The following is a 14,024-nucleotide window of genomic DNA, read 5'->3' on the forward strand; positions in this document are numbered from 1 at the left end:
ACACCGGGTGGGCATGACCTAGATGAGGAGACCTGGCAAAGGAGTCTGAGGAGGAGAAGGAGAACCAGGAGGAATTACTCATTTTTTATATTAAAATTAATTAATAAATTTGTATTGATTAATTAATTAATCCTTAATATCTAGAGAGGAGTGAATATCAAGAAGAAGAGGGTGAACAACATTGTCCAAGGCTGATGAGGAGAAAAGACTATTTGGTTTGGCTATTAAGAGATCCTGGAAGCTTTGGAGAGGGCGGTTTTGATTGAATGATGAGGTTGGAAGTCAGACGGCAGAGTTAAGAAGAGGGTGGGGAGAAAGAAAACAGTCGTAGATGGCCCTTCTCAGGTTTAGCTACAAAAGGGAAGAGACCTTGTGAGCTGGACAGATCAAGGCAAGGTTCTTGGAAGATGGGGGAGATCAATGGTTATAGTGGGGAAGGGAGAGATTGTAGCTTAGTGAGAGGTTAGGGGGATGATTGAAGGGGCAAAGTGCTGGAGAGGACTGTAGCAGGGGATCACTTGTGCGGACAGAAGGTGGTTAGCAAAGAGGCGACATGACTTGGCCAGCATCACACAGCTGCATAAGTGTCTGAGGCTGTATTTGAACTCAGTTCTTCAGACTCCAGGCCCAGAGTTCCATCCCATATGCTACCAGTTTCAGAATAAAAAACGGCCTCCAGGAACTGCCTTGTCCACCATCAGTGTCACCTCATCATGTGAAGGCTATCACTGGGACTTGGTTTTATTTTAACATGATCAGGCATATTTAACCAGAGTCCAGTAAGCCCTTCTGTTTGTTGAATTGAATTAAAAAATCCCCTTCCTTATTCCTCAGTTGAGATAAATACTTGATTCCATTTCCTTTATATTTTCTAAAGTTCTTTAAAAAAAAATTCTCTCTTATTCAGCTGGAATTTACTGAAATATGGGATGTAAGATGTGGATTCAAATCCCTTTCCTACCAAACTGGCAGTTTTTCTCAAGCGTATTTGCTAAATAAGGATTCTTTCCCCAGTTTTTGTTTTTAAGGGTTTTATCAGGCAGTCGTCATGTTTATATATTTGGCCAGGTAGCAGGTATATCTAATCAGTCCCACTGGTTTATTTATCTGTTTTGATGATGAACCCTTTATGAAATGTTTAAAGTCTAGGAGTACAAAACCTCCTCCCTCAGCTTTTCATTTCCAAGGGATTTGGATATTCATGGCCTCTTGTTTTTCCATAGAAATTTCAGGACGATTTTTTCCTGATTCCATAAAGAAGCCCCCTGGTGTTTTGAGTGATGACTATATTCAGCGCATTAATTTGTGGGCCCTCACATCATTCCCAAACCCCTAAAGGCAGATGTTCTTTTCACAATTTGTGTGTCAGATGGCCAGAACCACAATTCTGACCCTAAGCCTTTCCCTTCCCTTCTCCACTCACCGACTCCAGGCAAGGTTTCTGTGGTGCCTTGAGGAGGCAGCTGTACTCATTTACTTCTTAGACGTGATTGAGAGGAAGTGGTTTCAGGTAGAGGGTCAGTCAATCCGCAGTGTCAGGCACTGTGCTGATCGATGGGTGTACAAGGAAAGACCACAAAAAAGGCTCTGCCCTCAAGGAGCTCACATTCTATTGGGATAGACAACACCAAAAAGTTGCATCTAAAAGATATGTACAGTGTAAATGGGGGAAAAGCCCAGGGGAGCAGCGGGGGAGGGGAGAGTGCTGAGGTGATGCACCAGCGATGGCTTCTGAGAGAATGTGAGTTGAGTCTTGAAGGATTCAAGAAGGTGGAGGTGAGAAGGGAACACCTTCCAGGCCTGGGGACACCCATGCAGGGGCCTGCAAGAAGGCCGGGGTAATTAGGTAAGGGGGGTGTCAATATAGCCCTCTCAGACCCCTCCAAATGGTGTCATTTCACTGGTATCATCAAATGGAATCAAGGAATAAGAAGGATTTATTTTGGTACCAGTGATCACTAACTCTTTGATCTTTCTGTCAACTAGTAGTAATTATGGTTTGTTGGTTTTTTGTGTTGGGGTTTTTGTGTGTTGTTTGGGTGCGATTTAGACACTTGACTACTAGGAATTAGAATAACCACCCTCCAGTCCTTGGCAAGCAGCCTTAAACTAGTTATGAAGACCATCACCGACTACTTTTTGAGCCATTCCTGAGTGGGTGGCCTTACCAACTGGTGGGATGTGCTGTGGGCCCTTGCTAGGTGGACGGGCAGGCACCTGGTGTTAGCTGCTTTTCACTGACCTGCTTTGTGTTTCCAGCAGTAGTTGGGCTGTGCAGACAGCTGCTGTGAAGGCTGTGGACTGAATTGAGCCCCAAGAAGGAGAGACATGCAGGGCATTGCATGTAGGTCATCCATTTTTTAAAATCCTACCCTTCTGCAGGAACAGTGGGACATGAGGGTGAAATGTGATCACAGGCCTGTCTCAGATGATCCAGTGCTTTTAAGACCATGCATTTTACACAAGTACGATTTTGTTCTGTTTGTTGTCTGAAATAGAACAAAGGAGTATATTTTCAGTCTTAACAGTTCTTACACAGATTTTGCAACAGTGTTATTAATTGTTGTATCAATAAGGCAATAAACTCAACATCAACAATACTCGTGAATATGCCTGTGTAGTTCAGTATAGCAAAGTATGAGAGACTCTCCATAAAGTATAACAGTTATTCAGACCCCAGAAAACCGTGTCCCATAACCAAATGTTCAGCTCCCACAGTCAATCAGCCCACTTTATCATAACACAAAGGAGCTTACGAGGGGTGGAGCCAAAATGGCAGCTGGAAAGCAGGGACTTGCTTAAGCTCTCCCCCAGGTCCCTCCAAACACCTGTAAAAAATAGCTCTGAACAAATTCTAGAGCTGCAAAACCCATGAAATAGCAGAGAGAAGCAGGGCTTCAGCCCAGGAAAGCCTGGATGGTCACTGGGAAGGGTCTATCACATGGAGCTGGGAGCGGAGCAGAGCACAGCCCAGCGTGGGCCACGCCAGGACCAACCAGACCAGGAGCCGAGCAGAACAGGCGGTAGGGCCCTGAATCATTGAGCTGTGGCAGTTAGTAGACTCCTCAACCCACAAACGCCAAAGACAACAGAGCAGGTTAGTGGGAAAAACTGCTGGAAACCCGAGTGAAAAGAGTTCGAGGTCAGCCCCAGCCCCTGGGGGTGTGGAAGTGGTGCAGCTCTGGGGCTGCTTCCAGAGCTCCAGCTGCAGTTGCTTCCGGCCCCAGGCCCACCTGATGGGAGGAATTAAGCAGAGGATCAGAGAGGGAGTGCAGAGCCTGCTTGGATCTGGGTTGAAGTCCGGGTTGGCGGTTCTTGGGGGAAGAAGAGCACTGCTGTGCCAGAGCTTGCTGTGTAGAAGTAGCTCTGAAAACAGCAGTGCAAGGCCCCTCAAGCTTGGGACAAAGTACTCTCTGCAAGCGGTCATACCCTGACAAAAAAGCTCAAGGGTCAAGTAGTTGGCTGGGAACATGAACAGGCATCGAAAACGCACTCAGATTCAGACTCGAAAATCTTTTTTTGGTGACAAAGAAGATCAAAACATACAGCCAGGAGAAGTCAAAAAAGTCAGAGCCTACATCAAAAGCCTCCAAGAAAAATATGAATTGGTCTCAGGCCATGGAAGACCTCAAAAAGGATTTGGAAAAGCAAGTAACAGAAGTAGAAGAAAAATTGGGAAGAGAAATGAGGGTGATGTGAGAAAACCATGAAAAACAAGTCAATGACTTGCTAAAGAAGACCCAAAAAAAAAATACTGAAGAAAATAACACCTTAAAAAAATAGACTAACTCAAATGGCAAAAGAGCTCCCAAAAGCCAATGAGGAGAGAATGCCTTGAAAGGCAGAATTAGCCAAATGGAAAAGGAGGTCCAAAAGACCACTGAAGAAAATTCGACCTTAAAAATTAGATTGGAGCAAGTGGAAGCCAGTGACTTTATAAGAAATCAAGATATTTTAAACAGAACCAAAGGAATGAAAAAATGGAAGACAATGTGAAATATCTCCTTGGAAAAACCACTGACCTGGAAAATAGATCCAGGAGAGATAATTTAAAAATCATTGGACTACCTGAAAGCCATGATCAAAAAAAGAGCCTAGATATCATCTTTCAAGAAATTATCAAGGAAAATTGCCCCGATATTCTAGAGCCAGAGGGTGAAATAGAAATTGAAAGAATCCACCAATCGCCTCTTGAAAAAGATCCCAAGAAGAAAACTCCTAGGAATATTGTCACCAAATTCCAGAATTCCCAGGTCAAGGAGAAAATACTGCAAGCAGTCAGAAAGAAACAATTTGAGTATTGTGGAAACACAATAAATTATCTCACATAAAAGTGCCAAGAAAAAGCAGTTCATTAGAAGGGAAGAGGGGGCAGGTGAGGGGGAATGAGGGAATCTTGCTCTCATCAGATTTGACTTGAGGAGGGAATAACATACACACTCAATTGGGTATCTTACCCCACATGAAAGTAGGGGGAAGGGGATTAAAAAAGGGGGAAGATATACAGGCACTGGGGCATAGAAATCTATCTTGCCCTACAAGAAAGTAAGATGGAAAGGGATGGGGGAAGTTGGGGAGTGGAGTGACAGAAGGGAGGGCTGACTGGGGAATGGGGATATCAGAATATATGCCATCTTGGAGTGGGAGGGAGGGTGGGCAGATAGGGGAAAGAAGTAATCAAAAGCAAACTCTTTTGAAAAGGGACAGGGTCATGGGAGAAAACTGAATAAAGGGGGATGGGATAGGAGGGAGGGAAATATAGTTAGTCTTTTACAACATGACTATTTATAGGAGTGTTTTGCATAATGATACATATGTGGCCTATGTTGAACTGCTTGCCTTCTTAGGGAGAGTGGGTGGGGAGAGAAGAGGGGAGAGAATTTGGAACTCAAAGTTTTAAAAGCAGATGCTCAAAAAAAAAAAGTTGTTTTTGCATGCAACTGGGAAATAAGATATACAGGCAATGGGGCATAGAAATCTATCTTGCCCTACAAGAAAGTAAGGGGAAAAGGGATGTGGCGGGGGAGGGGGAAAGGGAGTGGGGTGACAGAAGGGAGGGCTGATTGGGGAATGGGGCAATCAGAATATATGCCACCTTGGAGTGGGGGGGAGGGTAGAAATGGGGAGAAAATTTGTAACTCAAAATCTTGTGGAAATCAATGCTGAAAACTAAAAAATATTAAAAAAAAAAAAAAAACAAGAAAGGAACTTAAAACATGTATCACAGCCTGGAGCTCACCATCCCAAAACCTCTCACACACCCTGCTGGGGTCTTCCCCAAAACAAACTCACAGTACAGCTAAGTCAGCCTGTTCAGTTCCAACTATCACAAGGGCAACCATTAGCAGCCATAACTGCTCGCTCTCGCTGTCTAAGCATTTTCTGTGACATAACATCCTTTTCCTATCAGGAAGCGCCTCCCACCACATGTGAGTTAGGCTTCCTGCAGGTCACATGGCCTATTAATGGGTGGGAAAGATCTTCAAATCTAATTGCTACTACAATTGTTAACAGGACTATTTTATACTTACTGCAAAAGACATTGCTTTTTTAAAAAAAATTATTTATTTTTAGTTTTCAACATTCACTTCCATAAGATTTTGAGTTTCAGATTTTCTCCCCATCTCTCTCCTCTCTCCACCCCAAGAAGGCATGTTATAGGCTCAACATATACATTCATATTGAACCTATTTTCACATTAGTCATGTTGTAAAGAAAAATTAGAACCAGTGGGAGAAAGAAGGAACAAACAAAAAACGCAAAAAGAGAGCAAATAATGTGCTTCAATATGCATCCCAACTCCATAGTTCTTTTCCTGGATGTGGGCAGCATTTTCCATCATGAGTCCTTTGGAGTTGTCTTGGATCCTTGAATTGCTAAGAAGAGATAAGTCTACCAAAGTTAGTCATCACACATTGTGGTTAAGACATTGCTTTAAAACACCAAATTCTCAAGTCTTTCTTCTCGTTTGTACAGTTGTGGGCATTTCTCAGTCTATCTCCACATCCTGTGTTAATCTTGCTCAGTTTTCAAAACTTCTCTAAATTTGATCTTTTTAATCGTTGTCAGCCAGGCTTGTAAAATGCATCGATCTAAGTTGAATATTGATATTTAGGAAGCATCCCAAAATGGTTTTGTATTTTCAGATTTCTTCTACTCTCAAGAGGTTTGTTTTTATGTTGCCTACTAAAAACAAAACCATCAAAGAAAATTATTCTTTATTGTGTATCAATAATATTTTGTAAACCCAGAAGAAGTTATGAATTCATTAATTTGTTATCCTATAATTTTAAAAGTATTAATGAAATTCTTGTTTTCCATATGAAAGTTAGATCATAGTTTCTCTTAGTAAACTCCCAATTAACTAGAAGATCCAACCAGAAGATTTGTTTTTTGATCTAGTTTTTGACAATGATCATATATACTGTATCTACCTTATTATTTTTAGAAGAGTTAAAATGAAAATTGTGTATGCACTTAACATAATTTTGAAAATTTGGAAGTTATTTCAGGATCTTATAAATAGCACAGGTTAATCATTTTAAATGTTATTTTTATAGTAGTACTATGAGAATTCTGGTTGGAATTTTAAAAAATATTTAATACTTTATTTTTCCCAATTACATGTAAAAACTGTCTGTTGTATCCTTTGGCCATTTGTCAGTTGGGGAATGGCTCTCATTTTTATTAATCTGACTCCATTCTCTATATATTTGAGGAGAGTTTCATCAGAGAAACTTGCTGTAAAGTGTTTTTTTTTTTCCCCACAGTTAAGATTACTGGGTATTTCCCTCTATCCATCCCCTCCCCCCAAGTTATCTTTCTCTCTTTCTTTCACCTTGTCCATCTTCCAAAGTGTTTTGCTTCTGACTATTGCCTCCTCCAATCTGCCCTCCCTTCTGTCAGCCCCATTCCATCTCTTATCCTCTTTTCCTGTTACTTTCCTGCAAGGTGCAATAGATTTTTATACGCAACTAAGTGTGTGTTATTCGCTCTTTGAGCCAGTTCTAATGAGAGTAAGGTTCAAGTGCTCCCCCACCGCCACCTGCTTCCCCCCTACTGTAAAAGATCTTGTCCCTTTTATATGAGATAACTTTCCCCATTCTGCCTCCCCTTTTTGCTTTCTCCCAGTCCATTCCTCTTTCTCACGCCTCACCCATGCCTTCTGTCTATGTATATTCCTTCTAACTGCCCTAATAATGAGAAAGTTCTTAGGAGTTACAAGTATCATTTTCCCATGTAGGAATGTAAATCGTTTAACCTTATTGACTCTCTTGTGATTTATTTTTTCCTGTTTTCCTTTTTATGCTTCTCTTGAATCTTGTATTTGACAGTCAAATTTTGTATTCATCAGGAATGCTTGAAAGTGCTCTATTTCGTTGAATGTCCAATTTTTTCCCCTTAAGGATTATCCTCAGGGCAGGTGATTCTTGGTTGTAATTCTTGCTCCTTTGCTCTCTGGAATATCATATTCCAAGCTCTCTGGTTCTTTAACAAAGAAGCTGCTAAAATGATATTGGAATTGCTTCTTTCTGGCTTCCAGCAGTGTTTTCTCCTTGACCTGGGAGCTCTGGAATTTGGCTATAATATTCTTGGAAGTTTTCATTTGGGGATCTCTTTCAGGAGATGGGTGGATTATTTCCATTTGTATTTTGCCCTCTGACTCTAGGATATATTAGGGCAGTTTTCCCTGATAATTCCTTGAAAGATGACATTGAGGCTTTTTTTTTTTGAATCGTAACTTTCGGGTCATCCAGTAATTCTTAAATTGTCTCTTTTCAATCTGTTTTCCAGGTCAGTTGTTTTTCCAGTGAGATACTTTACATTTTCTTCTATTTTTTTCATTCCTTTGATTTTGTTGTATTATTTTTTGATATCTCATTGTTGGAAATTTCTGATAGTTTTGATTCATCTGACTTCAGATGGACTAGTTCATGAAATGGCCCAAAGCACTTCCAGAAAGACCCCGTAATAGCTCTTAGAAGCTCACCTTTAATCATGCCACCACTAGCCACATCTTATCACTGTAGTGGACGTGTTTATGTATCAGTTTGCCTGAATTTTCCATGTTCTCTAGGGAACGCCTGTGTCAGAAACCATGGATGTGGGTGATTTTGTTCAGCATGGTTTTGTGTTAAATCGCATTTTAATTCTTTGCAAAGTAATCGTGTGCGTACATGTTCTGTATGAGCAATGGAGGCTTTATATGAGTTTGAGTCACTTACATAAGTTATATAAAACCCTATATGAGTTTTAAATGAAGAAACTTGATTAGTTTCTCCTGCCCATTTCAGTCCCTACATTTGAGAGCACATGCCTCTCCAAGTGAGTGTTTGTGTAGTAAACCAGAGTCCACAGCAGAGGGTGAAGAAAAGAAAGACCATGCACAGGCTCACATGCCTAAAAGGGTTCCCTAGAGAAGATCTTCTTAAACTTTTTCTACTTGAGACCCCTTCAGACCCACATGGGATCACGACCCACAATTTAAGAAGTGCTGTGGCCTGGATGGCTATTTAGAGCTGGCTACAGATGAGAGGGGGGTGCTGATGTCCTCCCAGTCTATACCCAGACAACTCCCTCCAGATGGCTTCCCAGTGACCCTTGCTTCTAAGAAGAGCCCCATCTCCATGTTGCAGATGATGTTCCATAGGGGCAGGGAGGGTGCCCTGGTACCTGCTCTTCCAGATTTTGACTTTGGGAACCTTCTACTCAGAAGTTGGCTGAGGGCAATGAGAGCATGAGATGTCGGAATTTCCTCATTCATTTAAGATAAGCTAATAACAAGGGGTGATGGAGGATCTTCTTCATGTTTCCATGTGCTTTGGGGCTTTTTGGACCCAGATGGACAGAAAAGATTATTGGGAAAAGAGGAAATTTTAAGTTGTTTTAATTTAATTTTAGGTTGTTTTTAAGCAAAGAAAGACTAATACAGTTAATACTTAAAGGATACTAGCTAGTCATGAATCTTCCCCCTTGAGTTCTGGGAATGGCCTTAGATCATTTCTTCTAGTGGGAATCAAAAGTATGGCTTTCTCCCTCAGGACACAATGTTGGAATGCTAATGAAGAATCAAGAAAGAAGAAGAAATAAATTCCAGTATACAGAGATCCCAGGAAGGGGAGAAAGGCCTGATTTGTTAATATAGCTTTGTGTGCCTGCATGGACATAATTGTGAAGTATACTTCACCATTACCAAGTTCTAAGAAGCAAACATATCCTTATAGACATGTTAGGAAGGGTGATAGAAACCACAGATGTGACACTGTGATTGAATCATAAAAGTCACCCAGCTCTGTGAATACCCCTAGGGTAGATGTGCTTCCATTCATGTAAGATAACTAAGATATTTCATGATAAACTAGGGATCTAGAAGTATCTCAGCAGACTAAAATCATGGGTAAATGTAAGAATCTCTTGGCCTGCACTTCTCTGATGGGCTTTGATCTCATTGAGGTAGGCATGGTACCACCAGCAGGGTTATGGGCCGCTCATCTTGTCTCCCTCTCGTCCAGGTGTCCTCTAGGAGATCTGCCTCCAGAGGAACTCCACTGCCGCAAGGGGAAGCTTCCTGGATACCAATGCCGTACATGGGCTGATTGTCAGTTCTCCCACATTGTTTTTTGGGACCAACCCATCTTTTTTTTTTTTTCCTGGTAATGGAGTGGCTGTGACCATTGAATTTATCAGGTGCTCAGTCTCCTGGTGAGACGCTTTTTCTGCCTGGATCCAGGCCAGGCCTTGGGAAGCAGACACTGCCTTTTGCTGGCACTGCACTAATAAAGCTCAAATTTAACAGAGATGGACAAAAGTCCTCCATTATCAGCTGCACAAGTGTAGGGTGAGGGAGACATGAGATCTATCTGAAAAAGACAAGTGGGAAATCATCTTCTAGGCAGGATGATGGCCGTCTGGGAGGGAAAGGAGGAGGAACAATTCGGGAATCAAGGTGCTGTATGATCACAAGCTAGCCATTACAATCAGTTAGAAAAGTCCGGGGTGGCGGGGGTTGGGGGGGACCTGCTGCCTCAAGGCCCTGGAGGTCCTCAAGTGCGGCCCTGTGACTGAATCCAAACTTCACAGAACAAATCCTCTTCATAAAAGGATTTAGTCTGTACAATTTGGGCTCAGTCAAAGGGCCGCACCCAAGGACCTCAAAGGCCACATGTGGCCTCAAGGTGGAAGGTTCCCCAGCCCTGGGCTAGATCATCTCTAGGGCCACTTCTGAATTGAAGATTGACCCTCAGTGAGCACGCAGTCAACTAGCCAACCTCAACACAGATAAGAATGGCGAGCAGCATCCATCAGAGGAGTCCCCTAGGAAAGAATAGGATCACTTGACCTGCCTAAAAATGTATTGAATGATTTCAAATTAATTGTCATATGGAACTGTAATAAGAAAACACAACACAACACAACGTGAAGGAAAAGGTGTAGATTGGCTAGGTAGACCTTGATTTGCTTTCAGTCAGAAACTAATTAGTTGAAATTAATGGTCTTTATGATATGTTTGTATTTAGGCACCATTGTGGATATTCCTAATGTGTGGCCTGGGCCTCTTTATCTACCAATCACTGGATGCTATTGATGGGAAACAAGCCAGAAGAACAAATAGCTGTTCTCCTTTAGGAGAACTTTTTGACCATGGTTGTGATTCTATTTCCACAGGTAAATCAAGAGAATTTTCAGTTCCATTTTTATAGCATTAAGAGCTTAAAGACTGCTACAGATCTTAAGTGCCTTAAATCTTGCTGTTTTCTATTTTTTTGGAAAGAGCTCTAAGTTCTTTGAGTAGACATAAGAAATGTTGGTGGACTGTGCTGCATGTTTGGGGTTGGGGTGTTTTGTTTTGATCTGGACCTATTAGGGGCTCTGGGTAAGGAAACTCCTCTACAGATGCTGATGTTCAAATGACAGTCTCATGGAGTTTGCCTGTGGACACCGAGAGATTTGGGAGCTTCTTATCCGAGGTTCTAGAGATATGGGAGATCCTTTTTGGACCTTGGTCCTCCTGACTGACTCCAAGGCCTGCCCTATGCCACAACTTACCTGCATGTATGCCATGGATGTATTTCCAAATTCAGTTAATATTAAGCATCTACCACACACAGAGTAGTTAAGAAGTAAGAAAAATACAGAGTTTACATAATTCCATCATATTTCTAGAAATTCATTTTCTCATTCTCTCATACTTGTCATAATTTCAGATTTGTTATGTAATGGCCAGGCTTCACTTGGCGGTGGCTCCTAAGTAAATAGTCTCTTTTGAAAACCACTTACACATAAGCCAAGTGAGCTTTTATTGTTATCAACTTTGTAGTGAATCCTTTTGTAAAACAGTTCTATTGGTAATGTCAGTGATTACTGGCTAAACTACCAGTTTGGGAAATTCAGAAAGATTTTTAAAATACTGGGTTTTCCTAAAGTGAAGAAGACATGCCTATCATCTGTTCCAAAAAAATCCAGTGAAGTTCTGGCAAAGCTGGTAAAGTGAAAAGTCCAGCCATGCCCAGCTGCCCTGAGAAATGCCCCAACAAAGGTAAGCACCCAGATGAAGCCAGAACACATCTACACTTCCATCTCTGTCATGCAGCACCAAAAAACTGGAGGCCTGGAGGCCTAGTGGTAGGAGACCTGAAACCAGCCAAGATCTCAGGGCCTGGCTTTTGAGCTGCTGGAGCAGACAAAACAAACTCCCAGGAAGTGAAAGTCAGGGAGAACAAGATGAGGCAGAGGCACCTGGACCCTGTATATCTTGGTGCTCTCAAGAGGCTTGACACCAGCCCCATTTCAGTATCTGTTTGAGGTCCATCAGAGCTGAAATGAGGATAAAACTGACTCCTTTTCTGTGACTGCCCAAAGATGCGGAGGAAGGGCCCTCCAGAGGAGGCTTGTTGGTGGTACAGAAGGGAGGAACCAACTGCCCAGTAGGTGACTGCACAAGGAGGTGGAGCCAAGGCCATCGTGAACATTGGGTCACCATGGCATGGATGCACAGGCAAGGGGTTGGGGCAGAGTGTGGGCCCTGAGCCCAGCTCTGCATTGCAGCTCCCTTGCAGAAGACGACAGGGAGTTAGCATCCAGACTAATGTGGGGACAGGACAAAGGCCTGGCCACCTCAGAGTACAGAAGGGCACAGAACCTGATCCATGTGCCAAAGTCCCAATCCAGGAATTGAGACTAAAGACATTAGGAAACAGGAAAAAATTCAAGATACTGTGAAGAACTCCTTTGACTCAAGAGAGGCTCAGAGAAGAACCTGTAATTCTCCACAAGGAGTGGTCAGTCCTCAGCAGCTCCAAGGGGCCACAAGAAATGCCATGGGAGCCCCCAAGGAGAAGAGGCTGCTTAGAACAGAAAGGGAAACACCCAAGTAGTAGGAACCCTGAAAACTAAAACGGAGCTAAGATAATGCAGATGATTCAGTGAAGCAATAAAATAGTACAGCGGAGTTAGAGACTGAAAAAATTAGAGGAACATGTGAAGTCAGTCACTATGGTCAAAAACAGCCTGGAAAACATCATGGGAAGATAGGATCAATCTCTCCCCAAAATAGGACCAGACCAAAAAATCTGTACAAGTTTCAACAAATCACAAAAGAAAACACAGCAATTAAATCTAGGGAGAAAATGGAAAGAATCCATTGGTTACCTCTGGGGAAAAAAAATGTTTGAAACTACTCAGGAATATTATAGCCCAAATCCAAACTTTCTAGGCCAGAGAAAAAAAAACACTGCAAACATCCATAAGGAAAGAGTTCAAGTACTGGAGAGCCACAGTCAGGGTCCCGTAAGATAATGCTGTAATTCCAGTAAAGGAAAAGAAAATTGCAATCCGATGGGCAAAAAAGGCCAAAGAAAAAGGTTTCATACCAAGAATAATGCTTCCTGCGATGCTAAGTGCAATCCTCTACAGGGAAACATGGATTTTTAATGGAATAGAGTACTTTGAAACAGGCTTAATGAAAAGGTAGAATCTTAGAAAGACAAACATGAAACAAAACCTAGAAAGATAAATACTTTTGAGCACTTCAGTGGGGCTAAATGGTGAGCAAGGGTCTTTGATTGGCTTTTCTTCCATTTGATTTCATATTCCTCCAATACCCCTACAATAATGACATCTTAATTTAAACTAAAATCCTTTAGGGGCTCTGGAAAGGGGTGTGTGTGTGTGTGTGTGTGTGTGTTTGTGTGTGTGTGTGAGAGAGAGAGAGAAACAGAGACAGAGACAGAGACGGGGTGGGAGGGAGAAGGGGAGAGACTGAGACCTTAATATCTGCGTATCAGACCTATACAAATCTGACAAAAAGATAAATAAGCCAAATCAATTTTTAGAAAAGTTAGGTTTAATAGACCTTTGGCTACTACTGAATGGGAATTAGCAGGTAATACAATCAGCATTTTTTAAGCCCTTCCTGTATGCCAGGCAGTGTATGAGGAGCTGGGAACACAAAGGAAAGCCAAAGACAGACAGTCCTGGCCTCCTTTTTCATTATTTATGGCGAGGGTTGGGAAGGATCAGCAGAATTGCGAACTTCACTCCAGCTTCACCCCTCAAGGAGCTTTCCATCTAATTCACCCTAATAGGGGAAGACAACCCCCCCAAAGGAGCTGGAAAGCAGGAGGGAAGGGGTTGAGGATGAGGTGAAGGTACCAGCCCGCAGGCATGGTATGGAAGTCTCAAAAGTCAGAAACACAGCCAGGAGGAGAATGCAGGTTGGTGGAGGCCCCAGGAAGAATTCTGCAATGGGAAGAGAGGGCTGGCATGACAGAGGGATAGTCTTGGGTGAGAAGGCGGCAAGGGATGAAGGATGTCCCCAGGCAAGGCTGAAGATGAGGCATGGCATGGCATGGACATCCAGAGTCAGAGCACAGCTGGGAGGGCCCAGAAGTACGCTGTTTGTTCTCAGTTCTGTCCCTCCCCTCTTTGGGTAGTAGGGCATAAGGAAATAAAAAACACCTTGTAAATGCAGAAAAGCAGAAATAGTAAATTCAGCCTTTACCAACCATGACATGTTAAATAGAATC

General features: G+C 42.4%; 1 protein-coding gene across 1 annotated transcript in view; it reads left to right on the forward strand.

Moving 5' to 3' along the window:
• Positions 1 to 14,024, forward strand: part of CHPT1 (choline phosphotransferase 1) — a 36,191-nt gene that overhangs the window by 9,963 nt on the left and 12,204 nt on the right. The window contains exon 2 of the mRNA XM_036758772.1: positions 10,518 to 10,665. Coding sequence (XP_036614667.1) covers positions 10,518 to 10,665 — 148 coding nt within the window. The remainder of the gene's footprint in view (positions 1 to 10,517; positions 10,666 to 14,024) is intronic.

This window comes from Trichosurus vulpecula, chromosome 5 (genome assembly GCF_011100635.1).
Source record: "Trichosurus vulpecula isolate mTriVul1 chromosome 5, mTriVul1.pri, whole genome shotgun sequence".
NCBI lineage: Eukaryota > Metazoa > Chordata > Mammalia > Diprotodontia > Phalangeridae > Trichosurus > Trichosurus vulpecula.